The sequence below is a fragment of the Heloderma suspectum genome, chromosome 1, assembly GCF_057233095.1.
Source record: "Heloderma suspectum isolate Gila_16-S chromosome 1, 16-S_ref, whole genome shotgun sequence".
Classification (NCBI taxonomy): Eukaryota; Metazoa; Chordata; class Lepidosauria; order Squamata; family Helodermatidae; genus Heloderma; species Heloderma suspectum.
In genome coordinates this window covers 251440544-251467148 of record NC_139458.1, presented here as the reverse complement: position 1 = coordinate 251467148, position 26605 = coordinate 251440544, and the positions used below count along the sequence as shown (strand labels likewise).

Sequence of the window (26605 nt, the reverse complement as noted above, 5' to 3'; positions counted from 1 at the left end):
AGGAGGAGGAAAACGCAGTCAAGAAATATGAACAGCAATGTCACAGAACTATGTGAGCCACTGAGCAAAATGACTAAGGGTGCAATCCTATCTGGATGTCCGTCAGCCTCTGAACTCAGAGGCTGATGGGCATCCTACACAGAGTGGGAGGAGCGCGGAGGGGATCATCGCTTTGCCCGTCTAGCTAGGGCTCTGAGAAGGGGGAGGGAAAGAGGCTGCGGAGGGCTGGGGGTAGCTCGTATCCCCATTTCCCCAGCCCCCTCCCCCCTCGAACTGCCCTCCGTCTGTGCCCTCCAAGATCACTTTTGGGAGCTCAGAGAAGCAGCTGATGCAGTTCTCTCTGCTCTGGCTGTGAGGGGGAGCAGGAGGGCAGGAGGCTGGGGAAGGCAGGGTATAGTTCTTATCTCTGTTACCCCAGTCCCCTCCCCTCCCCTCCCCTCCCATAGAACCGCCCCCTTTCTGTGCTCTCCAAGCTCACTTTTGGGAGCTTGAAGAGGCAGCTGATGCAGTTCTGTCCACGCTGGCTGTGAGGGGGCAGGGGAGGGGCGGGGAGCTCAGACTCCTGGGTCTGAGGTTGGAGTACTGTCTCCAACCTCGGATCCAGGAATCCAAACTACCCTATGGTCCCCCAGACCCTTAGGGGCCATAGGATTGCTCTCTAAGAAGCTAAAACTAAAGTGAATTCTAGCTGCAATTCTATACATACGTAACTGGGAGTAAGTCCCATTGAATTCATTGGGATTTGCTTCTGAGTTGGCTTGTGTAGGATCATGGTTTTAGTCATTTATGTTCCTAGTCTGGTTGGGGGGCATTACATTTTAACATTTGAAGAGGTGCACAGGGAAGGGGAGCTGTGCCCTCCCTTACACGATGTTACCTTCATGCAGATTCCTACACTCCTTCTAGCCCCTCCACCCTGCAGCCAGGCTCCCATAACAGAACTGTGACCTTAGAAAAATTTGGATTTCCACAGGAATTTTAAGATGGGTTAGAATTTTACATCTCTCTCCCATGTCACAGGTGATGACAAATGGAATTCTTTCAAGTTTCTTTTTGTCTGGAGCAGGGCACATGGCAGGGCTGTCCTCTGTCTCCTCTGATTAGGGATGCTGGAGAAATCTACAATGGAATCAAATGAATTTGGATTTCTATAAGTCCGACCTATGGATAGCTGACCAGCTTTCCCCAAGTTGCACAGATTCAGCAGACTTGCAGATCACTTTTTTACTTTCTGGAATTTTATGCAAATTTAGTTGTAGAAAAATACATAAAATTAAAAAAAAACCACCCCCCACCACCGACCCCACTCCTCCAAAAATTTCTTCCACAGGCTAAAGCATGAAAATGTACATTTTATGAGATTTGCACATTGCGGGGGGGGGGGGATTTGCACATTTTTTGCAAGTGTGAATTTGCAAAAATGCAGATTTGGGTCAATTCAGGAAATTGGAAAAAAAAATCCAATTCTGCCAACAAGCAGACGATGGAACGAAAGGCACCTGACAATCCATGAAACGCGGACAGAATGGATTTTACAAAATCCATACATCCCTATGTTTGATATTTGATTTGTGCTTAGAACCCTTGGTATGTGAAGTTCAAAACCTTTATGATTTTGTGCATGAACAGGTGGAATATAAAACACAGATTATTTGTTGCTATTCATCATTAGGTTAGAGTGTTCTATACTGAAATCAATAAGACTTGATACCTTTGGTACACTTTTGCGTTATATTATTAATTGTCAAAATCTGAATTAATGTCTGTAGTATCAAGGCACACAATGTAGTTACTAAATGGTAATTTCACTGGTGTCCAGAAGTGATAAAGTATCTTGGTATATTCGTGCCTAGAAATATTTCTCAAATGGTTAAACCAAATATAAGTGTGTTACTGGAGGAAATATATTTTGACTTGGAAAGGTGAGCATCACTTAATTTAAATACTTGGAGTAAAGTTAATATACTTAATATGAATATTTTGCCACAGGAAATTTATGTACTATAATATTCCTTTATACATACCCCCAAACATATTTTCAAAAACTTTATGCAGCATTTTGAAGGGGGGGACTCCTCCCCATTTTTCACTGAAGAAGATGTAGCTGCCAATCAAGGAGAGAGTATATAATTTTCCAGATCTTAGTTTATATCATAAGCCTATTTGTTATCTCATACCAATGACTGGAAAATAACTTTTTCTTTTAATACTCCTCCATGGATTGTTCTGGATAGGAGAATTCAGTCTTGAAAATAGAGAAGCCGCCTTTTCTGTGAAGGCATTGGGCTGATAGCAGAATTTATACTTTAGAACAGTTAATAGGATTGGATGATGAGTTTTTACCATTTTCAGTATTGTGGATGAGATACCGCTTACCATCTAGTGCTAGTTGGGAGTTCATTCAGCTACAGAAATTGTCGGAGTATATATATGGGCCATCAGCAATGAGTGCTTCAGCGCTTCCTACAATGTTGGAGGAATTAATTGGTTTTTTATAGACTAAGTCTACTAAGTTTACTAAAACTAAGTCTACAATAGCTATTTATAAATATCTTTTGGAATGTAATAAAGTAGATGTTCAGAATGTCAGAGAGGAGTGGAATAGGGAATTGGAATGCTCTATATAGTCTAATCAATGGAAAGTTGCCCTCGCTTCGGTATGCAGTAGGGATGTCACGAGGGTCTGCAGGGGGTAGGGGGTAGAGTCTGACGGATTCCAAGTGCCTGGCAGCCGTCCGCCCTCATAGTGAGCTGCCATTTTGCGCAACAATGGCGGCTTGGGCTCTTCTGGGAAGGTAATATTGTGTAATTGGCTGCCATAAAGGTGCCATTTATGCAATATTAGAGCATTCACACAACATGGAGCATTCACACCTGTAATGTTGTGTAAATGGCCCCTTTACAACCGCCAGTCACGTCATTACCTTCCTCACACTTGCAAAGAGACGTATGAAGGATCAACACCCACCACCTATCGTTCAGTGGTCTGAAGACCTTACTACTCTTGCAACATTTGGATGTATCTCCTGCAGCTGTCATTGTTATATTTGCAATTAAAACCCCCACGCACATTTTAAAGGAAACTGAGCTCAGCTGGAAGGAGTGCCAGCCCGAGATATTTTGCTGCCTGAAGTGGAGCCCAAATGGTGCCCCCTTGCTCCTGCTAGGGCAGCTCTTTAAAAAGCCTTGCTGCATCATTCAGACACCAATTCCTGTCTTCACCTACTCCTCCACACCAGTTCATGTTGCCCTCTGAAGCAGGTAACTTCACACTTCTGCATGGCAGGGCCAGCCCTGACTGGGAGAGAAGTGCCTGGAGCAACAGAGTATGGGAGGTGAGATGGGGCCAGGGAGGGTTTAGCTCTCCTTCCCCTGCAACCTGCCTGGTGTCAAAATCATCACTCTCTGCCTGCTTTATACATTACTCCAAAGACACAAAAAGGAACCAAAATGGTAAGAAAATTATACTTATCCATTGAACGCTGGTTAGGTGTTCCTTAATTGTCATCTTCTAAAACCAAGCAATGTATGTATGTTATCTCCCTAATGCCACGTATATCCTTAGAAAAATGACATGGAGCAGAACTGGAATGAAATACACAATTTCAGGAATTTGAACTTCTCAGTTTGCTGCATGGCTGATCAATGACCTGTTCTTACTCACTGGAAGTACAGGGTTTATCTACACTACAATCCTATGTCAAGCTTTAACCTGGATCAGGCATCCTGCATCTGCTATCTGCATTGAAAGGAGAGCTCCCATTTCCATCAAATGCATGTCAAAGCTACCCAGGCTTCTTAGCGAAGCAGGGACTCGTTGGACTGTAAGTGTACCTGACTGCCCAATAATCAAGGGATCTAGCAAGTGAAGTGGACTTGTATCCATTGTAACAAAACACTAGCTCTGCACCTATTATACCTGGATCGATTCTCTCTACTGTGGCTTACTAACTGCTGGAAAAATCTTTCCGGTACTGAGAAAATAAAGAGGTAAACAGGAACACTCTGAGCACAAAAGACAGTGAAAGTAGCTGAAATTTGCCTGAAATGGACTTGTGCAGAACATTTGTCACTTTAGATAGCTGTGCATTTTATCTCCTTTAGCCTGCTTTTCTCCACGTTAACATCTCTGCAACATACTGTATAATCAAACAGGTCTGTATATATATAGCCTGAACCTGACAAACTGAATTACTCCTTTTCTGCAGGGGCGTGGTGGCAAGGGAAGCATCTATGTGTGGGCCTCTGGAGATGGGGGAAGTTATGATGATTGTAACTGTGATGGTTATGCATCCAGCATGTGGACCATTTCCATCAATTCGGCTATTAATGATGGCCGAACAGCATTATATGACGAAAGCTGCTCCTCAACTTTAGCCTCTACTTTTAGCAATGGGAGAAAGAGAAATCCTGAAGCCGGTGTGGTGAGTAAAGCAATTATACTATTTGTCCTTTTGGGGAACACTGCATTGTCGTCCTTTCTGAGGGAGGTCTACTTCTCTAGACCAGATGGCATGTTGATGGCTCTCTGCTGGTGGAGAGGAGCACCACTGAATAATAAATCGTAGTTCTAAGTTTTCTAAGCTGCCAGTTGATGAAGTGGAAATGTAATCATAAAAACAGAAAATAGCTTGTATTTGTTTTTTATGGCATTAAACCTTTCATGCCTACGTAAGAGCATATAGTGTGCTTATTTAATAACTGTCTGAATTTTCATGTGTAGCTATATTTTTGCTCCATGATAATTAATAACAAAGGTACCATTGTTACAACACACAATAACCTACCACAGCATATTACCAGTCCAATATAATCTTTGGTAATTTTACAGTAGCCCTGTATGTGCTCAGCAGAATCAAGAGAAGAATCAAAACGAGTTAAGACAAGACAATAATCCAGAGTAGTCAGGAAGAGATTCGGAAACAGTATCATTTTAGTTGCATACTCCCAAAATAAAATAAATATTTTAAAATGTTGGTGGAACTTCATAATTTGTAAAAACTGAAAGTTACGAAATGGATTACAAGTAGTTAAATGGCGGATTATTATGAAACATGTAACATGGGAATTACCACTTTTGTGTTGTTGCTAGAGAAGTTGAAAGAAGATGATAAATGTTTAATTTAAACAGTGAAGTGAGAGGTCAATTTCCAGAATCCAATGAGGATAGACTCTACCTTATTTTATTTTTTATATATAGTGGAATCAATCCAAGCTGACTTCACCATGTAGCGGAAATACATTAAATGTTACAACACATCACAACTGCAGCTCATCAACTATTTCCAAATGGGGATGAATGAGACGCTTGTTGAAATAACCACACAACCAGTTCACCACATGGTGAAGCCAGCTTGCCTTACCTTCACCGCATCCAAGGAACAGTCTTCATAGCAGTCAGTTTTCAGTTATATCTCCATGGTAACTGGTGTAACTGAGAATGCAGGAGTGGAGATAGTGATAAGAAGACTGGAGCAATTTTACTTTCACGATTATTACAAGACTGGTTCATCATTATAGGAAATTGGCCAGACAGTATACACAATATCTCCCTCTAGTGACTACACTAGGAAAAGCTAGTCAAACTTCTCTGATCATAAATCTTGCAGTTTACAAAATCGTAGGTTGGATCTAGAGTTCCTGTGAGCAGACCTCCACTCCCAGGATGCTCCCACTGGAGGAAGGGGCCTAGAGGTAATTTTTGCTGATTCCACCTTTCCCCTGCAGCCTCTTGTGCTCCCTGAAAAGCTGCTCTGGAGGGCTGGGACTTAGGAGACACTCCGGAACAGTATGGTAGGTGATGTGGGAGGCTGCAGGGTGGAGGGGGAACTGGTAAAAGTGGTATTCCTGAAGCCTCTTCTGGAACAAGAGGACCCTTCTGTGTGCGGAAGGGATGTCCTAGATCCAGCCCAGACCCTTCTGCTGTTTCTGGTGTTTCACAATATCTGACTGACTTTGAATAAGTGATGTATGACGGAATGAAGTTAGTATTTACTTTTTAGTATTAATTATACATGCTAATAAATACTTCCTATGTATGCCTTTTGCATGTAGTCAGTATTGATTATTTAACTACTTTTTTTAAAAAAAAAATTACTTTTAACCGCCTGCTGTTCAGTAAAGGAACGGCGGTAGCATATTATTCTGGTTCATATCAGGTTTATCGTCCTATCCAGTTGAAGGAGAATGGAATTATCCCTCTAATGTGCTTCTCTGTGCTCCTTTGCAGGCTACAACAGATTTGTATGGCAACTGTACATTACGCCACTCTGGAACATCTGCAGCCGCACCAGAGGCTGCCGGAGTGTTTGCACTCGCGCTGGAGGCAAAGTGGGTGAAAGCAGCCATCAATTATATTGCTAAGAGTTTAAATACCTCCTATTTATGGCTATGAACAAACCTCTTAAGCTTGTATTTGCTGAAATCCAATAATAATAATAATAATAATAATAATAATCCATGTTATTTAAATAAAGCTGTACATTTAATGGCTTATTATAGGTATTCATTTCATTAATGTATATACACTTGGCATTCCCTTAAAGATACCCTACTACTCCTTTCCAATTGAACCCATGCCTTACCATGGTTCAGTTGTCCCTGGCCTGACCCACTCACTTTTTGTGTTCGGGTTGCTGACTGGTTCATACATACATGTTTCCTTAACATCCTGCCTGGCTTTCCTACATGCTTTTTCTTCTCACACTACACACACACATACACACACACACACACACACACACACACCCTGTTCTGCTTCTTGAAGGCAAAAGTGCCACTGGATAAGACTTGGATATCTGTCTGCCCCAATGCTGCACTAAAGGAATTTACCATGGTTTCCCTGCTGCAGGGGCTAGGCCTGGCCCCAAATGTATTTCTCATGGCCCCAGGTATATTCACCCAGAAGCCTGAGTGTTTGTTGGTACCAATGGAATTTTTTTCCCCTCAGCTTAATTGCCATGCAGGGGGTGATTTTCAAGGGGGATTACAGCTGGGAAGAGAAGGGTTAACTCTCCCCTCCCGACATGCTGCAACACCCCCCTCCCAAAACTCTCCTTGCATGGTAATTAAGCTTAGGGGGAAAAGTTTTTCCATTGGTTTGGGATGATCTGAGGCAGGGTGCTAATAGATTATAGAATTTGTTTTATTCGAGATTATTTGGATGAAAAATTAATAGGCTGGCTTTGCCTCCTGTGAAATTTAAATAATTTCTAGTAATTATTTCTGCATTTGCATATATAGATATAAATGCAATTTTTATGCAGATTTGCATCATGTAGGCATTACTAGGCATCTTTTAAAAGCCTAGCAATGCCCCTGCCCTGAACCATAACAGCAGAAAGTTTCCCAGCCTGCCTAGGTGAATACTGGCTTTCAGGCTCAGCATTGAATATCCACATTCCTGTTATTTTATCCGTTATCATAATGTATTCTCCTTCAAGATAGCTTCTTACTATTTATCAACAGCTCCATATATTCAAGGACTGCACTGTTTTTATCACAGAACAGCCTTATCCCTGATTAAATTAGCAGATCATGTGTTAAGAGAGCTTTGGAAGCAGCAGCAGTATTTGTTTGTTTGTTTGTTTTTTATTTTAAAGGGACGCGGAGGAGAGGGCTGACCTAGAATTATCAATATGTATTGCATTATAGGAATATCGTTTTTGTAAGGGTGTGGGGTTTTTTGTTTTTGCCAAAATGGGTTCCGTCCCATCACTGCCCTTTCTTTTAAAAACCAGTTGAGAGGAAATCCAAAAGTAACCATAAGGTGATCTCTTGATTAGGAGCAGCTCAAAGGTTACAAAGAAGTGAGCCAGCTTTTGAGTTCATAAAAATGCAGGAGCAATAGCTGCTCTTTCTCTCCCTCTCTCTCTCTTTGAAAATGTATGAACCTCCAGTTATTTAGAGGCTGAACTCAAAATGTTGCTTATCTCATTGTGACAACCCTTTCATTGGTCCTAATAAACACATAACTCTACTGTTACTTTGTAGCTAACAGTACTTCCTAGTTATTTTTCTTATGGGCCAGCTCATCTGTCTGCAGTTTTTGTTAAAAGGAAATTGTCTTTTCTGAAGAAGTCCTTTCCAGAGAGGCCAACTCTCGCTGTATTGCTCTCTTGCAGTGTGGATCTGACATGGAGAGACATGCAACATTTGACAGTGCTCACATCCAAAAGGAACCAGCTTCATGATGAAGTTCACCAATGGCGAAGAAATGGTGTTGGCCTAGAATTCAACCACTTGTTTGGCTATGGAGTCCTTGATGCCGGGGCAATGGTTACAATGGCTAAAGACTGGAAGACTGTTCCAGAGAGGTTTCACTGTGTTGGTGGATCAATACAAGAGCCCCAGTAAGTGAAAACAAACATGAGGGTCTCAATCCAGTCTGAGGTTAAGAAGCTTGTTTTCTCATTATGATCAGTGGGATCTAGCTGTGCTTGGCTAGCTTGCAGCCTACAGAATTACAAGATCACTGGTGAGGCTGGTCTCAAAGAACAAGATTATCCCAAGTGGTTCAGATGACCAAGTGGTTCAAAGAAACACTTTGACTGTGTTTCTGGGAGGGGATAGTGTTGTAATAGTCTTGCTATTTCCCCATGTCTGTACTTGGGACTCAACTACCCTTCTTTCACCTTAGCTACACAGGTGCGGTGATGTCTCACTAGACAGGAAATATTAGGTTATCCACTAATCAAGTTAGAATTGGATACACAGTAAATAGAAGAAGGCTCAACATGTGTAATTGGGTTATTATTGACTATTCTTTGTTTAGAAAAATAGAGCAGATACCATATATACAGAACATACAACACATTAAGTCATATAGAATTCATCCATTAGCTAGAACTCAATTACGTAGACTAACGTGGTAAATAAATGTCTTACCCACAGCCTGGCAGTTGAGCTTCCCTCTGGCACAACAGAGTTGGGTGGAAGCACTTTGCCTACAATCTAAGCAGGATATAGCTTTTTGAATCTAATTATCTCCCCAGAATGTTAGGGAACAAAATTTGTTTTTCTGGATTTTGAGCAAAAGTAGTCACATTCAAGTACTGCTTTTAGTCATTCCAGGACTGTTCTAGTAGCCATTTTTACATACTCGGCCAGAGTTCTCAGATTCAACATATTTTTTTAATAATGTTACAAGTCTCTCCTTAGTTTAAGATGGAAAAATATTTAAGAAAATTACTCATTGTTTACATATATTAAACAATGGGCAGTATCCAGTGCTGCCCATCCACCAATGGGTCCCACCTCTGCTTCCAGTCTGCAAGCAGCCAGCCCTGCTGATTCCTTTCCACAAATAGCACCCACCCCTCGTGGAATGGAGATTTAGTGCTTTGGGGACAATGGAGTGCCCTTATGCATGCTCCACTGGCCTGCCCCATTCCAGAAATGAGCATTTCCATTCCTTTTGGGTGGCCCCTAGATGCACTAAATCTCTGTTTCATAAGCAGCAGGCACCACTCTTGGAAGGGAATCAGCGGGGCTGGTCACTTGGAATCAGTCTCCACTGGATACTGCCCAAGATTTTATTCTTAACTCACTTTGATTATTCATTTGTAAAGCCCTGCCCGGGTTTCAGACCTCATTATAAAGTGACACAGTTCCATTTTTTCCTTCTTTTCTTCCAAGTTTTGGCTGAATGCCCAGACTTGTTAAGATAAAAAGGAATGTGTTAATTGTCCTTGAGGTTTTGTTGCTCTGCTAAGTTTTTGTAGAATCATTTCTTAATTTGTTTCAGCCTGAGGCTCCATCTGGGCCTCACAGAATTCTGTGAATCTTGCTTCTGGATCATCTGAGCACCTACATTCTTCTTGCCTTCATTATAAAGCTGTACTTTAGAATGTGCCTTAATCTATTTAGTCCCCTCAGTCTGGGACAGTGTAGCAAGGTCTTGAATTGCACAGCATCTCCTACTCCCCCAAGATATGGTACTAGGATTGTCATGTGGCACACAAATCTTCAACAGGTTTCCTGCCCAAAGAAGAGTTCTGTGCTGTATTATAAAGACGCTTCCTTTCCTATGCCAGTGACAGATCTGTTCCCATAACGAGGTACCATAAAGAGTTACCATTCAGGATTCTAAAAGTGAAATATAATGGGCCTTTTTGTGCGTACTTAAGCCAAGTCTACAAAAGGTAGATAATGCTGTCAGTGTTGGCTCAAATGTGTCTTTTGATGCAAAAGGGAATGCCCATCTTCATCTGGGACCACCATTAATTAGTGGTGGGCAAACTCCCCTTGGCCTAAACTGGAAGCTGGAACATAGCTGTAACATTCTTTAAAAAAATCAAGGAACAGCTCATTTCCCCACCCCACCCCCAGCCTAGTTCTGAAATCTGGAAACCCGCCATGCTCCCTATGACAACATTTGGAATGCAGCAGGGCCTGAATGTCTCTCTCCACCCTCTCTCCCCACAAACTCTCCCATGAACACACCACCCCAAGTTTGCCCTGAACTCTGATCCATTGCCCAACTGTTTACTAGATGGTAGTGATGTCTGTAGTAGCAGCAGCAGCAAGAAGAACAACAACTGGAAAGCCTCTCTTTGGCACTTCCATTCCTCTCTGGTTTCTGACACTACGTATCCCAAGATCCCTGGGCTATGTAGTTTTCCAGGGTGCGTTAGTACTAGTGCTGTGCCAAAACTCCACCTGCCCTTTCACAACCTCTTCATTTCCCTGTGAAAGAGGCAGACGTTTTCCAGCCTCTTTCGTGGGAAATGTTGAGAATTTCAGAGAAATTTCTCAGGGTGTCCTTGCAGCTTCTCAGCCACTCCAGCTGGTTGAGCTTTCTGAAAAGCCCCCTAGCAGGCTTAGCCTTAACCAGGACTTCCTGCCTTGGGGATTTTCAGTGCTGCTGCCTGCTGAGGGCCTGAAAGTTGAGCGAGGCATTTTTGGCTTTGTAGTTGTTAAAAGTCCTTTTAAGGAGAAGAAGGAGAACGACTACCACCACCACGACCTCAGCTTTCAGGCAGTCAGCAGTTATATTATAATTCACTCTTCCGGTTGGAATTAATTGCGAGCTTCAGAGCATGTGCAGTTTACATCTAAACAACACCACTTCTGCGCATGCGCTGAATTGATCTCACCCTTGAACAATCTAGTGCATCTACCACTGCTTCCCTCATCATTGCTACTACCACAGCTCTGGCTCTGTGAAGAGGAGGAGGAGGAGGAGGACTCTGGGGGTCCATCATCTTTCCTCCATTAACGGCAATCAGTGAGTAGATATCAGGACATCATCACACATGCAGGTCATGCAAAAACAACCAATCAGTAAAGGGTAACATAACATGGTGACACATGATGTCATGTTGCACTCCATGATTCCAGTGTATAGCTCCCAAGATGCACTTTGATATTGCGCATGCACAAAAACTCGTGGAATTCCATGCATGCATGGAATGAGATCTCGTATTAAAGGAGAACTCTCATCTGAACTCATGTGGATGAATGTGTTACTTTTCTAGTAAATTGTTGTTGTTGTTCAGTCGTTCAGTTGTGTCCAACTCTTCGTGACCCCATGGACCATAGAACGCCAGGCCTTCCTGTCCTGCGCTCTCTCCCGGAGTAAGTTCACCCATCAATAGTTGTTATGCACAACTAGGGGTGCTTCCAGATGGAGGGGTCTTAGCGACAACGATCAGAAGGCATTGTGCAGTAATTCCATCTTTTTTTCTTAATGGATTTTCTGCAGTAAGAAAAAAGATGGAAGAAGTGGTAGGAAAACATGGGAAGGCTAGGAGTGGAAGACAGCATCATTTGGACCCCCTGTAAAATTCAGTGGATGAGGCATCGTGAAAACCTTGTCTGGAAGCAACCCTGGACATTGTCCATGACTAGTGATGAATTGGGGGCAATTACTGGTTGAATGCAGTCCACACCATTCCGGTTATATGATACAAATTAAATTAAGACACTAAACTTCATTAAACTCTCTTCTCTGATTTATCCTGCTGTGTGGAAGCAACTTCAGAATACTTCAAGTACAGGTAGTTTGAATGCTGTACCATTACAGCATTAAATATTTTGTTTGTGTTCTCCAAGTCTCCAATTAAAGGCTAGGCAGTCAAATTATGCTCTGATTATCCTCATGTGGCAAGCAGAATGAGTCAACAAACAAATCAATTAATACTAATTGACTGCTAGAGCTAAAGTTCAATTGAGTTATTTGAAATACTAACCTAATGATGAACAATTTATGCCTCTTAACAGCTGCAATTTAGTTTTTCAGTGTTACCTTTGAAAATGGTTATACTTTATAGCAGGGGGCAGGCAACCTTTTCGAGCCCAAGGGGACATCTGCCATTTTTCCATGGGCCCAGGGGCACATTTGCCATTTTGGGGTGAGTCCCTCTTTTCTGCCCCCCTCTTTTTGTCCCCCTCCTTCTTTCTCCTCCCCCGCACTTAGGGCTTAATTCCCACACCACCTCTCCTTCTTTCTTCTCACCACCATACTCACTTCCTCCTCTCACCCACCTGCGATTGCCTTCCCCACCACCATGCTCTCTGCCTCCTCCCCATGTCTGCAGTTTCCTTCCTGCTGCCATGCTCACCCTCACTTTCTCTTCCACCTGCCCACTCACATGCATGCACGATTTCCTTCCCCCTCCAGTGCACTCGGCCCTTCTTCTTTCCCCTCCACCCACCTGCAATCCCCCCTCCACTTTCTTATTAGGGCTGCTGAAGTGAGCACGGAGGTAGGCAGCAGAAGTGGCAGCAGGAAGAAATGGCAGGCTGTGGCAGTGGGGGGAGAAAAGTGGTGGAAGTGGCAGTGGGGTCTGGAGATTGTACTTGGGGGTCCTGGTCAGCACCACTGTAGCCATGGGCATCATGTTGCTACCCCCTGCTTTACAGGAAAGGGAAATTATACACAGCTCCAGCATAATGCTCTTACAGTTCTTGAAGGTTTCATTACTATGTTATTTTATTCTGGTGTTTAAAGAACTCATCAATTAGATTTTATTTGAGCAAAACTAAATATACTAGATTTATAAGACCTAATTCTCTATCATTAAAGGTCACCACATATGTAATGAAACTAGACAACTGCTGTCTATAGATGGCCTACTCTTATATAAATATTAAAGTTTACAATAGTAAGTATTAGAATTGTACTGATATTTCTTGAGGTTTGATTTTTGATGCAGAAGTTGCCATTTTGTGAGATGGGACAGGCATCCATGGAAAAAAAAAGTATTCTCCACTCTTTCATGCATTTTCCCACAATGGTTTCCTGCTATTGTTTTCCTGATCTGATACTGCTTTCTTATCATTTTTATTTGTACTTGAAATGGTTTCTTTACTACATGACAAGCAAAGGGCTGGATGCACCTGATCTTGTCTGATCTTGGAAGCTAAGCAGGGTCAGCCCTGGTTAGTACTTGGATGGGAGACTGCCTGTGAATCGGGCTTCCTACATTGAGCAGGGGGTTGGACTCGATGGTCTTGTTGGCCCCTTCCAACCCTATGATTGTATGAGATGCCAAACTCTATGAGCTAACAACCAGTCAGAGATTATATCATGAACTTGATGGCATGGTGGTTCCATGTGGCCAATCAGATTTAGCTCTGTGATCCCATTGCTGATGGTGGTGGGTGGGTGCATGGGGTGGAACACTCCTGCCTTTGCCCTCACTCTGAATGGGAAGGACGAATGCTCCCTGTTGCCAGGCAATTGGGTGACAGTCCTAGTCTTGCAAAGCCGCACTGAAGGTTTCAGTATACATTAGGCAATATTGCTCTGGTTCTATAAATTCTGCATAGTTGTGAATGACTAGTTGGGCCATCAGCCTGGTAGTTTGTCATGGTGAGAAGGACGTGATCCCTCTTCCTCCAGCATCCATACTTTTGTAAACAGGTTTGTCCCATTTGTAAAAAGGGTGCAAAAATCATGGAAAGTGGGGTCACACACACATTTCGTGGGGGTACGTATGTGCAAATGTTGCTAAAATGGGTCTCCTTATTCATTTTGGCTCAACACAAGCAACACTGTCTTTTTCCAGTATAGGGATGCTCCTGACACATGCAAATCTTTGTACTCTGCTGCTGCATGTTTTTTGTGGATTATTATATAGAAGGATAACCCTGTTTTTATTTCACAGGCTATCAGAGGTCACTGATGGAAGCATTTTCCCTATAAGCTTGCAGATGTGCACAATACATTATTTTGCAAAAGAACATTGGCAATTAATAGGGACAGGGTAGGATGGAATATCACAGCCTGTAATGAGAAAGGATCAGTAGTTTCAGTGTGCCCTTATTATTAGTCAAACACATGCCCACAGTATATGCAGAATGAGATGATGAGCTGGTGCATGCTCTTCTAATGGGCTCACAGGGATGCTTGCATATCCAAGCTATTTAAAGAAGTGTCCATCATCAACGTGAGAGGTTTACTTCCACAGCCTGGGCACCTCCAGAGGCAAGGCTGCAAAAGGGGATGGGAGAGCACATGGCGAAGACAGCCAATCACTTAGCACAGCATCCTTGCCTCTGCTTGCCTCTTCAATGCCTCAGTGGCTCCAACTTAGATTTCATCAGCTTGCTGACTCTCATCTTCGAGGCTGTGCACTCGGGAGGTGTGAGCAATAATGGCCTGTGTGGACATGGGGATGCCCTAGTTTCCTCCTCCTGGCTCTCTCCCCTGAGCACCCAAAAAGAGAACCCCTGCTCCATCTTCCCGGAGCTTCTTGTTTTCTTTCAGATGCTGCCAAGCTCAGCTATGGGTAGATGGGATTTGACATTAAGCTCTGTTGCTGATGGGTTAGGGCAGGTGCAGGCAACCAGGTGCCCTCCAGATGTTTGGGGCTACAACTCCCATAATCTCTGGCCATTGGCCATGCTGGTTGGGGCTGGTAGGATTATAGTCCAAAACATCTGGAAGGCACAAGGTTGCTTCCCCCTGGGTCCTGCTCCACATGTAAATGCAAACATCCATTGCCTTTGCTCCCCCACCCCCAGGATCTTTTTCTCATTGTAGCCCTGTTGAGGGGTTAAGCTTGCACAGGCTGTGGCAATGTGTGAGTAGGGGCACGGTGGCCCCGACCCCTACATCACATTGCCCGCCCCCAGCCCCTCAGTTCCAACCTTCACTTGAACGAGAATAGAATGCTCCATGTGATCCAGCGGGGGGGGGGGGGTGTCCTAATTCACACATTACTTAACACCTAAAGAGGGCTTTCATCTTCCGTGTATGTGCTCCTATGCCACACCCAAAGCCCAGCATGATGAAGGGACACACACAGTGAAAATGGGAACTTCCATTTTACAATGGATGAGTATAGGGCTACCTGTTTCCCCAAATCTTCTATAAATCTTCTCTCATATATATCAGCTTTCCTTGACATGTTTTAATGTGGCTTTTCTTTGGTGTTTAATTGCTGATTAGGTTGTATCTGCTCTTCTTTTTTATCTTCTTGTTATAGATGTCTTTAAACTGTTTTATTGTATTTTTATTATTCTGTTGTGGTCAGTCACCTTGCGAGCTGTGTGTAGAAAGGTGGGTTATAAACTGAGAGAATGAACAAACAAATAAATATATGAATGAAATGGGTTGAGTCCTGAGAAGACAAATGCCATAATTTATGATCACACATGGTCATCTCCTCCCTACCGCTGAGCTTTCTTACCTGCAATAAGGCCAATGACACCATCCCACAACAGCCTTAACATCCTTGGAGCTAGGCCAGGCTCTCACTTCTTCTAGCAATATCATCCCGCAATTTGCAGGGAGATTGTGAATCAATGGTAGGAATCAGGAAGGAGACTCAGGAGCAGGCAGGAGCCTATTCCAGTTTGAGAGGTGAAAGTATCTTCCCCCCTTCTTATTCAACATCACATGCTTTGTAATCTTCAAAAGAAACATTTAGCTATGTAGAAATTGATCACTCTGGTTAATAACAATCTTGTTCTAATACTTTGTGTAATGGTTCATGATCCCTTATCTCAAGGACCTCCCCATATGAGCCTACCCAGTCTCTGAGGTGAGCTTCAGAGGCCCTTCTCTGTGAGCTCCCTCCAAGAGAAGCTCAGAAGGTGGCAGAAGAGATGTATGAGAATTTTGTTCCTATTTGAAAATTATGTGAACATGTCCAGTTTGCAACCCTGAACGTGAATGTGAGCAGGAACACAATTCTTGGGAAATGTTTGCGATTTCCCAAACTTGTGCTCACATTCAAAATTGTGCACTTGTACAAGTCCACACTTTTGAAAATGTGCATTTTCACACTTGTGCATTTGCTCACTTGTAAACAAGCACAAATGCATGCCCCCCCCATCTGCATTTTCATGATTCAGCCTATGGGGGGGGGATGAGCATTTCAACTGGGGAAAATGTGCATTTAAAAAAATACATTTGTTTTTCAATTGGGAAAAAATGTGCAGTTTTAAAAGTGCACATTTGACCCAGTTGAAAATGCACATTTTTCCTGATCAGAAAAAAAGACACTTGTGCTGGGGAATGCAAACGAGGCAAAATGAGCTTCAAGGAAGAATTCAGAGAACCTCAATGAGCTCATACATCACATGTTTGCCCAACCCTAGGAGGCAGTTCATGAATGGGCCTTTTCTATGATAGTTCTAAATGTATGGAATGGTCTCCCCAGGAAACTCGCCTGGCTCCGACACTGTAATCTTTTTGGCACTAGGCAAAAATGTACTTATTTTCCTAGACATCAGCTATGGCCCAATTGTTGTGGGCTTCTTTTGTGCTGTTCATTCTAGGCTGTGTGGGGACAGGAAATTTGGTTTATTGTGGATGAACACTTTTTGTATTGCATTGTTTTTAGATTATATTTCTATAGTGTTTCTTTTTACTTGTATTATTGTGCTTATTATGGTTTATAATTGTGTGTTTTTCTGTTCTATTAATTATGGATTTCTGTATTTGTTTGTGTAAGTTGCTTTGAGACTTTTTTTGCAATGGGAAGGAGCACATCAATTTAATAAATAACAACATAATAATTATTATATAAGTATTATAATATAATACTCTGATAAATGTGAGTTTTGCAAAGCATTGCATTCAAACTATTTTATTCATTTGTAAACCCCAGGAAAATCCTATCCAGTGGCAAGTTGGTTCTGACTCTTACAACCGGTGCTTGCGAGGGGAAGGAGAACTTTGTCCGTTACCTTGAACACGTTCAGGCGGTTATAACAGTGAACTCTACCAGAAGAGGGGACTTAAATATCAACATGACTTCGCCAATGGGGACTAAATCCATTTTACTGAGTCGGCGCCCAAGAGATGATGATTCCAAGGTGGGCTTCGACAAATGGCCTTTCATGACGACACATTCATGGGGAGAAGACCCCAGAGGTACTTGGGTTCTAGAAGTTGGGTTTGTTGGGATCCAGCCCCAGAAGGGTGTCCTCAAGGAATGGACATTAATGCTACATGGAACTCAAAGTGCACCCTACATAGACCAAATAGTAAAAGATTACCAGTCTAAATTGGCCATGTCCAAGAAGGAGGAGTTGGAAGAAGAATTGGATGAAGCAGTAGAGAGAAGTCTCAAGAGTATACTGAGCAAGAACTAGCACTGCTTTGCATGTCAGGCAACCTCCTTCCCCCTTTCCTTTCCTGAACATTTCCATTAGGCATATTCCAGTTATTGTCTCTAGCTCATTCTCCCAACTTTCTGATTTTAGAGTTGTCTACGTTGTCTAATTTAATTACAGTGGAAACTTTTGAATTCTGAGCCACAAATATATTATTACCCACCAACTACTTTGTAAGAGTGGATGACTGTAACTATCCTTGTTTTGGGGTTGAGTGTTTTGGGTAGGATTTTTAATCTTTTTTTTTTTTTTAGTGACATGCAAAAACTGACAACAAACCAACAACATCATGACCACATTCCTCTTCCTATTTTTTTTTTTTTTAATTTCAGATTTTTGGACAGGTGAATGTTCACACAGTGGCAATTTGGACTTGCTAAAATACTGTCATAGAAGTTGTAATAATGGGAAAAGAAAATCAGATGCCACATGTTACATTATTCATACTTTTTTTAAAAAATCATATACTTAAATTGGCCACTTATATTCTGAAGAAAACACATAAAATCCCTCCCTTGCTGCTATTTGCCCCCAAAGTTGCTGGCTGCAGTAAAGAGTACCTTCAGAGCCAGGGGTGGAGCAGTTTGCAGCAGGAAACTGGTGCAGGGTCCCATTCTTGATCAAGATCATTCAGCTGTTTTTTCCCCTCTTCAAAATGACAGTGGCCGGTTTAAGCTTGCTTTTTTTTTTTTAAGTGTGAATAATATAATGCATAGCTTGGCCCTCATGTAAGTTCAGTTGCATTCTTAGAACCAATAAAACCAGTCTCACAATCTGAAAGAGGTTACAGAACACTGGCTTGTTCAGTGTTTTTGCCACTTTAGGCTGTGATCCGATACCCAGTTTCCTGGGGCCTACTAAGCCCACTAAACTTAATAGGACTTACTTTTGAGTTGACATCTATGAGACTGCACTGTAAATAAATGAATGGAACCTGAGGGTGAGTTCTAGTATCTTTCCTAAGCTGAATTCCCACCCAGATCCTTGGACGTGTCTTAGTGACAGTCTAGGCTGGAGGAATCACCAGTCAGCGTGGTGGCAGGAGGTTTGCATTGGCATGAAGAATAAATGCCTCTCCCTTGCTCCATCATAGTCCTTTTTGGTAGATCAGGTTGTGCAAACCATTGTCCTCGTCATGCCCATCAATGCCTTTAGTCATTGCCTTTTGAATAGTTTCCTAGAGATGCAGGAGGCATGTGCAATAAGAGAGGCTGCAATCTTCGAGTGACCAACTCTCAAACAATCATCTTGTCTTTGCAGGGAAACTCTGCAGCACGTGGTTGCCAAATTGAAACTGTTCAGCAACTATTTGGCCATTGTGGAGTAGTGATGAGCACAACTGTTTCTTACTTTTCTGTAGAACAGCCTTTCCTAACCTGGTCCCCTGCAGATGTTTTGGATTTCAGTTCCTATCAGCCCCAGCCAGCAAGGCCAATGGACAGGAATCCTGGGAGTTGAAGTCCAAATCATCTGGAGGGCACCAGATTGGGGAAGGCTGCTGCAGAATTTTGGCAGAGAGTAGAATGGAATCATTCTTCTCCATGAAAACTCCAGAATGGAATGTGGCAGCCAAAATGATTTCTGCAGTTCCTTGTAAACGTGATCTGATGCAGAAGGGGTAGTTCTTAGCTACCCCCTAGCAATGCATCCATGTTGGACTGTGTGCCCAACTCCCTGGGCATTGCTAGGGTACTTCTGCAGCACAACACACATGCAGCCAGGGAGCAGGAAAAACAAAGCTCCTCACTGTGAGAATTTGGGAATGGGAGGCAGAGGTCTAGCCCCATTTGCTGGTCTATGCTGTACCTTTCTTCCCATCCCAATGTCTCTGGAATGCCAGTGAGGAGTGGTGCTTTAATTAACTCCTTGCTGCATCCACTTTGGGGTTTGGATCCCTAGCATCATCTCAGTCCCAGGATTTATCCTCATGGCGTCATACTTCCCAGGAATTATCTGCACCCCAGAAATTAACCTAATGTGGTCATGACTGTATTTAGAACGTTGGATAATGAATTAGGGACCTCTGATTCTAAAAGTATAAGTTGGGTGGTGGGAAGTAAGGGGGGTGTTAACATAATTTGTGTCATATGATATAAAAATCTATGTGTTATAATGGCACAGGAGATCTCTGTCCACCCCCCAACCCCAGAATCTCCATTATAGTGGGTGGGGAGCATTTGCAAAGAGTAAGCTTAAACTGTAAGCATTTCTGTTACAAGTCTGGATTTTTTGAAGTTGCTGATGTGAAAACCAGGGCCAATGAAGTTTCAGTCGAACAACTAATGTAACATTCTAATACAGAGATTGGTCGGTGGTCATTACATCATGATCATGGTGTATACCCAGCTTTATATTTTGATTAGGATATATGGGAAAACTTACTCATAAAATATGCTTAGAAATGCATATTCAATTATGTATTTCAATACATTTTTTTATGTAGATTATAAAAACAGCAGTGAAACAGGATGGAATGGATTTAGGAATGAATAGATGCAGTGACCCAGACTGGAAATAGACTAATGCATCCATCCCTATCTGGAACTTGATACAGCAATAACGTTCCATCTCCATTTATCCTCAACCATCAATAATGGTCAGGCTAGAAATGACATCAGTGACCTCTTGTAGAGATGACATGAATGAAGCCAGCACAACAATCCTACACCTATTCCGCAGAAATCAGTTTTTTTAATTCACATAAAAAATTGTATTGAAATACATAATTAAATATGCATGTCTAAGCATATTTTATCTCAAAAGACACATTTTAATGCATGTTGATATATTCCTTGAGCTGAGCACTGCCATCTCAAAATTCAGAGATGGGCAAAATCCAAAGGATCACCACATCCATTCTGTCTGCACATTAGGCTGGAAGGTGCAGATCAGGTCAGTTTGTGACGTAATTCAGAAAGATCAAAATCCTCAGGTATCTCTAGATCCAGAGGGGTGGATGCATTTTATGAAAGACCACAGAGAGTTCTGTGGCACCTTAAAGGATAAGACATTTATTGTGATATGAGGTTTTCTGGGCCAGAGCTGACCTCATCTGACACATGAAATATTATCCTAAGTTGGCTGACACACACACCAGTTGATGGAATCAGTTACCTAGGGCGGTGGTGGGCTCTCCCTCCCTATAGATCAACCCCAAGGGCTGCATCTGGTGCTGGCTGTGGGTGTGCATGCATGTACATGTGCATGCATGTACATGTGCATGCATGCACATACACATACTCCCCCCTCCGCCTGTAGAGATCTAGGAATTGCTGGGTGGTGGTGGAGGTAAAAGCCTCTCCCATCACCCTGCACTCGTCACAAAGATGGCTATTTCTCCTCCACTTCTAGCAGCAGGAAAACAGTGATCTGGGAAGTCGGGGAATAGGGGGGTTTTTTCCCCCACAGCAAGCTGATCAGCTGGGATGTGGAGAAAAGTGGGCTGGGTCCTGCTGGCTTCAGGGGCTGCAAAGGAAATGGCCAAAGGTGGACAGTCATTCTGAGGGTGTTTTAGCTCTGGGCTTTCTGCATCAAGCAGGGGATTGGGCTAGATGCTCTACAAGACCCTGTCCAACTCTTATGATTCACACTCCCCCACACTTTTATTGATGATACAGGAAAATGGGATAATATTATGTAAGGTACAGCCAAAAGATCCAGCAATTCAAGAGATAGGTGTATCCCATTATTAGACAAAATCAAATGCAAACAAAATCCAGTGAAAAAGGATAAAAGATCCAATCAGAGTAGGTGAGAACGTCTCCCAACTGTTAATGGATTAGCACAATAGACATGAATACCTAAGATGAAATATTACTTTCTGCAGAATGGAGGATGAACATCCTGGTTGCTTGACCCTCCCATTTGTTTTTGAACCATATATCTTGCCCACCACGCTCCGTGAGAACCTTTGACTAAGAAATGGCCCGAGACATTTTGGTGAAGGAAGCAGAAAAGCTAAATATATCAATCATTTGTTTCTTTTCAATGGTACACCAAAATATGTTGCCTGAAGTAAGTTGTCTTACTCTGAATAATGGTAGGACTGACCCCTCTCTGATTAGTAGATATGGGGATGGTGCCTGATGCACATGTATTCACTGCTCACAGAAGAGAGAGAGAGAGAGGGAGAGAATTCTCAAACTGCCCTGACCCCTCACAGAACCCATTTCAGGGAACCTGGAGTGAAGTCAGGCAGACATTCTAAAGAGTGGCGGGAACTGGCTTTGACACAGGTTCACTGCATTTTGAGGCATTTGTACTGAGCAGAGAATGTGTGTTCAAACTACTTCCACCGCACTCAGAAAGTATCGGGAAGGCAGGCAAATGTTTGAGAGGGTGGGGAAAGTGGACTGAAGCTGAACACACGCTAGCCCTGTTCAGGCATTCACCTGAATTCATGAGGACTGTGCATATCGGCCTCACCTCCAACATCCCTGTGCAGGTCCCACCCCACTCATTTCCCACCCTCCTCACATTGAGCAGGGAGGTCTGAAGATTAGTTCTGTTTGTGTTCTAGGGATGTACGAATCCCTTACCTCGTTCCATGTGGGGTCATTCGCGGTGGGGGGGAGGCACTCCATTCCTCCCCCCGAAATTTTCCCTGGCCAGCTGTGCTCTGCGGAGACTCTGCGGAGCCACCAGGCAGGGCCGCCTGCAGCCGGACATCTGGCCTCTGGGCAGCGCAGGGACGCAAATGGCGGCCGCCATAGCCGCTGCCATTTGCATCTCTGTCTTTTTCCGTGATAAGCTACGTACATATTTACGTAGTCTATCACAGCAAAAGACAGGGGCGCAAATGGCATAGCGGCCACCATTTGCGCCCCGTCTTTTGCCATGATAGGCTACGTAAATATTTACGTAGCCTATCATGGCAAAAAAACAGGGGCGCAAATGGCAGTGGCTACGGCAGCCTCCATTTGCGTTCCCTTTTTTGCCATGATAGGCTACGTAAATATTTATGTAGCCTATCACGGCCTCCGTAGGGACGCAAATGGCATCCCTGCGTTAGCTGTGATAGGCTACGTAAGTATTTACGTAGCCTATCACGGCAATAATGAGGAAGCGAATGGCGGCCGCAGATGTGGCTGCCATTCGCAAAGCAGAGCAAACGGCACCAGGTAAGTGCTCCGTTTCGCACACCTTTCGCGGGGTGGTGGGGCAGGGGGCTTTGTTTAGGGATGGATGAAAGTCCCTTACCTGTCCTCGAAGCTTGCTTCGCGGTGGGGGGGAGGCGCTTCGCTTCTCCCTCTGAAGTTCATGCGGGGAGGGGAGGCGCCCCGCCTCACCCGGCCGAAATTCAGGCCGGGCGGGAGGCACCCCATCCCTCGCTGGTGAAATTCAGGCCGGGTAGAAGCGCCCCGTCTACCCGGCCGCGAGAAAAAAACAAAACCACCCCTGTGATAGGCTACGTAACGATTAACGTAGCCTATCACGGCTAGATTTCCAAAGTCAGCCGTGATAGGCTACGTAAATCGTCACGTAGCCTATCACGGGTGACTTTGGGGAAAAAAAAATACGCGCGTACGCAAATGGCGGCCCCCATAGGGAGCCGCCATTTGCTTTCCTTATTTGGTCCCTGTAGTCTACGTAAAGATTTACGTAGACTACGGTGAAAATAAGGGCAACGCAAATAGCGTTGCCCTTATTTTCGCCGTAATCTACGTAAATCTTTACGTAGACTATAGGGACCAAATAAGGAACGCAAATGGCGGCTCCCTATGGGGGCCACCATTTGCATACGTGCTTTTTCTTTTTTTTTCAAAGTCACCTGTGATAGGCTATGTGACGATTAACGTAGCCTATCACGGCTGACTTTGGAGATCTAGCCGTGATAGGCTACGTTAATCGTTATGTAGCCTATCACGGGGTTTTGTTTTGTTTTTTACTGCACTTGTAATGGCGGCGGCGGCAACCGGTCGAAAGACCGGCTGCCGCCCCCGCCCCTGACGAAGACCCAACGAACCGCTGCCGGGACCCGCCGCCGGGAAGGACATTCGTGAAAGGTAAGTCCCATCCGGGGGGGGGGGGGCAGGGTGGTGGAGAATTTCATCGCCGATTTCGGGGGGCCGAATGCGTTGGCACTCGGCCCCCCGAAGTTTTGGGGAGAAATTCTCCCCCATCCCTAGCTTCGTTCCGCCACTGCACTGGCATTTGGCCTCACTGAGATCCATGGCAGAATTCTCTGACATCCCTATTGTGTTCACTTGAAGATACAGAGCAATTTCTGCACAATCGGGGACTGTGATTGAAACAGGGTCCCTGATCATACAGAGAGTTCTATTTGTGTTCAAGCAAATGCAAGTAGCACTCTTCTTTAGACTCTTCTTTATCCTCAAAGCAGCAAGGTTGGGAACTGAAGGTGGTGGTTTCTGACATGCACGGATCCATCCAAATATACCTTTTTAGCATTCACATGGTCTAGCATGTGAATGCTAAAATTGCTGCCCTGAAAATGCAGGCCTTGGAATGCAGCAAATGTGTACTGAGATTACTTTCACCAATCTTTAAAACTGTCAGGACTCAGTGAGGTTAGACCTTCAAACAATCAATTGGAGAGGACCGAGGCAAGTAGTGTGCCCAAAACCAGGCATGGGTCAGTTTGCAGGGGAAGGCAGTTAAAGGGGCCTGAGGCAGAATAGCATGGTCTGAGGCAGGAAAGAGGTGAAATCCTGAGGGCTGCAACTGAAAAGCCAATGGGTTCAAGTCAGGCGATATAATTTAGTACAGGCAGGCAAGTAGGTTCCTAGAACAAGCCATGAGTTTCAGGGTGGTTTGTAAACCAGCCACCCACCCTCGCTGGGTTTGGGCATCATAATAACATGCGCCTGGTGAGCGCATTTATGCTAATTAGGCAGCTCACAGCCGGCATGTGCAGGGAGGGAAAATAAGCTACCGTGGCTTATTTTCTCTCTGTGATTTTGCTAACTCACCCAGTCTTTAGAGCACCAACTTCATCTGACAAATCGCTCAGAATAAGCAGCCAAGCCTAAAGCAACAGTGATATGAGGCCAGTCAGACTCCTATTGGCTCCCTAGATCACCTGATGTGGCTGGGCCGATGAGCTGCAGTAACCCTCTCTGGCCCTGATATGGGTGGCACCAGCTGTACAGCTGGGTCGTTTTAGACCCTGGACTTAATGCTCCTATGGGGCCCCCCTTTAGAAGGCTGTGTGTATTATTTCAGTTATGAAGCACATTACTCACATTCCTCTTCTCCTTGTGCAACCGCCATTCCATGCTTTACAACTGCTTCTACATTCCTGATGCATTAGAACAAGGACAACAAAACTATTTGCCAGCCCTAATAAAAAAATAAAATCCAGTACCCTGTGCATGTGCAATTTTGCATTTTAAGCTTGCTTAAATCATCATGACTACAGGAATAAAATGCAGTTTGCTTCTGATACCCTCATCACCTGCCACTCTCTCAGTGGTCATTTGTCAGGGTGGGTTGGCTGGGCTGTAGGGCCCTGGACTTTGGCTCAAATGGTGGCACTGCAGCACAGCAGCAGCAACAGAAAATCAGACCGATAGCTCCTTCTGCTTGAGAACCGTATTCATGTGGTGCATTGAATAAGGGTGCTGGGAAGCACTGCCAGAGTCCCTGGTTTGAGCCCCAAGAGCCTTACATTAATGTCTGTCTTCAGCGTCTTCATCCAAGAGCCATTTATGAGTAACATTCTGAGTCTGGATCACTTAGCTGTAATTACTTTTGACCTACATTCTCCCTCCAAAGCCCACTGTCATTATCCTGGCAACCAATTAAATAAGTGGGAGGGGAGCATGGGTCAATAGGAGAGCCTACGATGGGCGTGCAGAAGTTCCTAGGCCTAATCCCTGGTACCTCAAGTTAAAAAGGATTCTCAGTTTCGGGTCTGGGAGAAGATCCTTGGCCTGAGGCTTTGGGAAGTTGCTGCCAGTTCTTGTTAATGCGCTAACCAACAGTGGTATCCATGGGGTTCCCAAACATCCAGGCACTAACCCAGGGGTCTCCAACCCTTTTGGACTGGTGGGCACATAGGCAATTTTGAGAAAGTGTCATGGGCACCATCACAGATGTTTGCTTTGGGGGTTGTACATGCACAAAAGGGCTGCTGAGGAAGGAACGGTCACTCATACCCATATCACAGACCTCTTCCCTGCTTCCTCCCCCACCCTCAGATGAACCTGCTAGCTCCCCCATAAGCCCTCCTGTTCCTCTCTGCAGCCCTCCCAAAATCTGATCTCCCTGCTTCCTCCTCCCACCCCATTGGGTCACACACATCCCTCCAGGCCAACCCAAGTCTCCCTGATTCCTCCTCCCATCTTGTTGGGTCACCCTCGGCTCTCCCACAGACTGCCCCGCTACCATATCCAAGCCTCCCCCCACCTTAGCAGACAGCAGCAATGAGGTCTATCCCTTCCTGCCCTCCTTTTTTTCCCCCTAGCAGCCACAAGCACCTCATTGTGAAGTGCTGGCCTCTATCCATCCACCATCTTTACTTCCTCAGAATGGCTCTGGGTCCACATGGGGCCCAGAGGCATTCTGGGAAAGAAAGGACCCTCCTTTCTTTAAATACAAATAACAGGTATCAGCAGGGCATTTTGCAGACCCAGGGAAAGTGTCCATGGGTGCAGTGATGCCCACAGACACTGCCTAACCCTGCACTGTCCAGACCTGGCCCTGCTTAGCTTCAGCAGGTTGTGCTGGGCTGGTTGGAAATGTGTTGCATATGCAAGGAATGTAATTATAACATAGTAATTATTATAGCACCTGTTAATTTAGCACCTGTTAATTCCTACTAATTTAGCCCTCCCCCCCCCCTTTTTTTAAAGTGTAGTTTGTGATATAGTTCAGTAGAAAAAAGGAATGAGCTGTTTGAGGAGCAATCTCAATAAATAAATTATTCCATTACCATTTGCAATTTGCATTGATTTCAGCAAACCTACACTTTTTATCTTGCTGCACTAGACACGATGGATATCAGAGTGAAAATAAATTGTATGCACATTGTATGCACCAAATAAATTTAAACTCACATTTTATTTGTTTA

The 26605-nt window shown here is 44.0% G+C and overlaps 1 protein-coding gene across 1 annotated transcript in view; it reads left to right on the top strand.

The window, feature by feature from the left end:
* Nucleotides 1-18508, top strand: part of PCSK2 (proprotein convertase subtilisin/kexin type 2) — a 160070-nt gene extending 141562 nt beyond the window's left edge. The window contains exons 9-12 of the mRNA XM_084830421.1: nucleotides 4209-4424; nucleotides 6230-6330; nucleotides 8124-8351; nucleotides 17064-18508. Coding sequence (XP_084686547.1) covers nucleotides 4209-4424; nucleotides 6230-6330; nucleotides 8124-8351; nucleotides 17064-17550 — 1032 coding nt within the window. The 3' untranslated portion in view covers nucleotides 17551-18508. The remainder of the gene's footprint in view (nucleotides 1-4208; nucleotides 4425-6229; nucleotides 6331-8123; nucleotides 8352-17063) is intronic.
* The last annotated feature ends 8097 nt before the right edge of the window (nucleotides 18509-26605 follow it).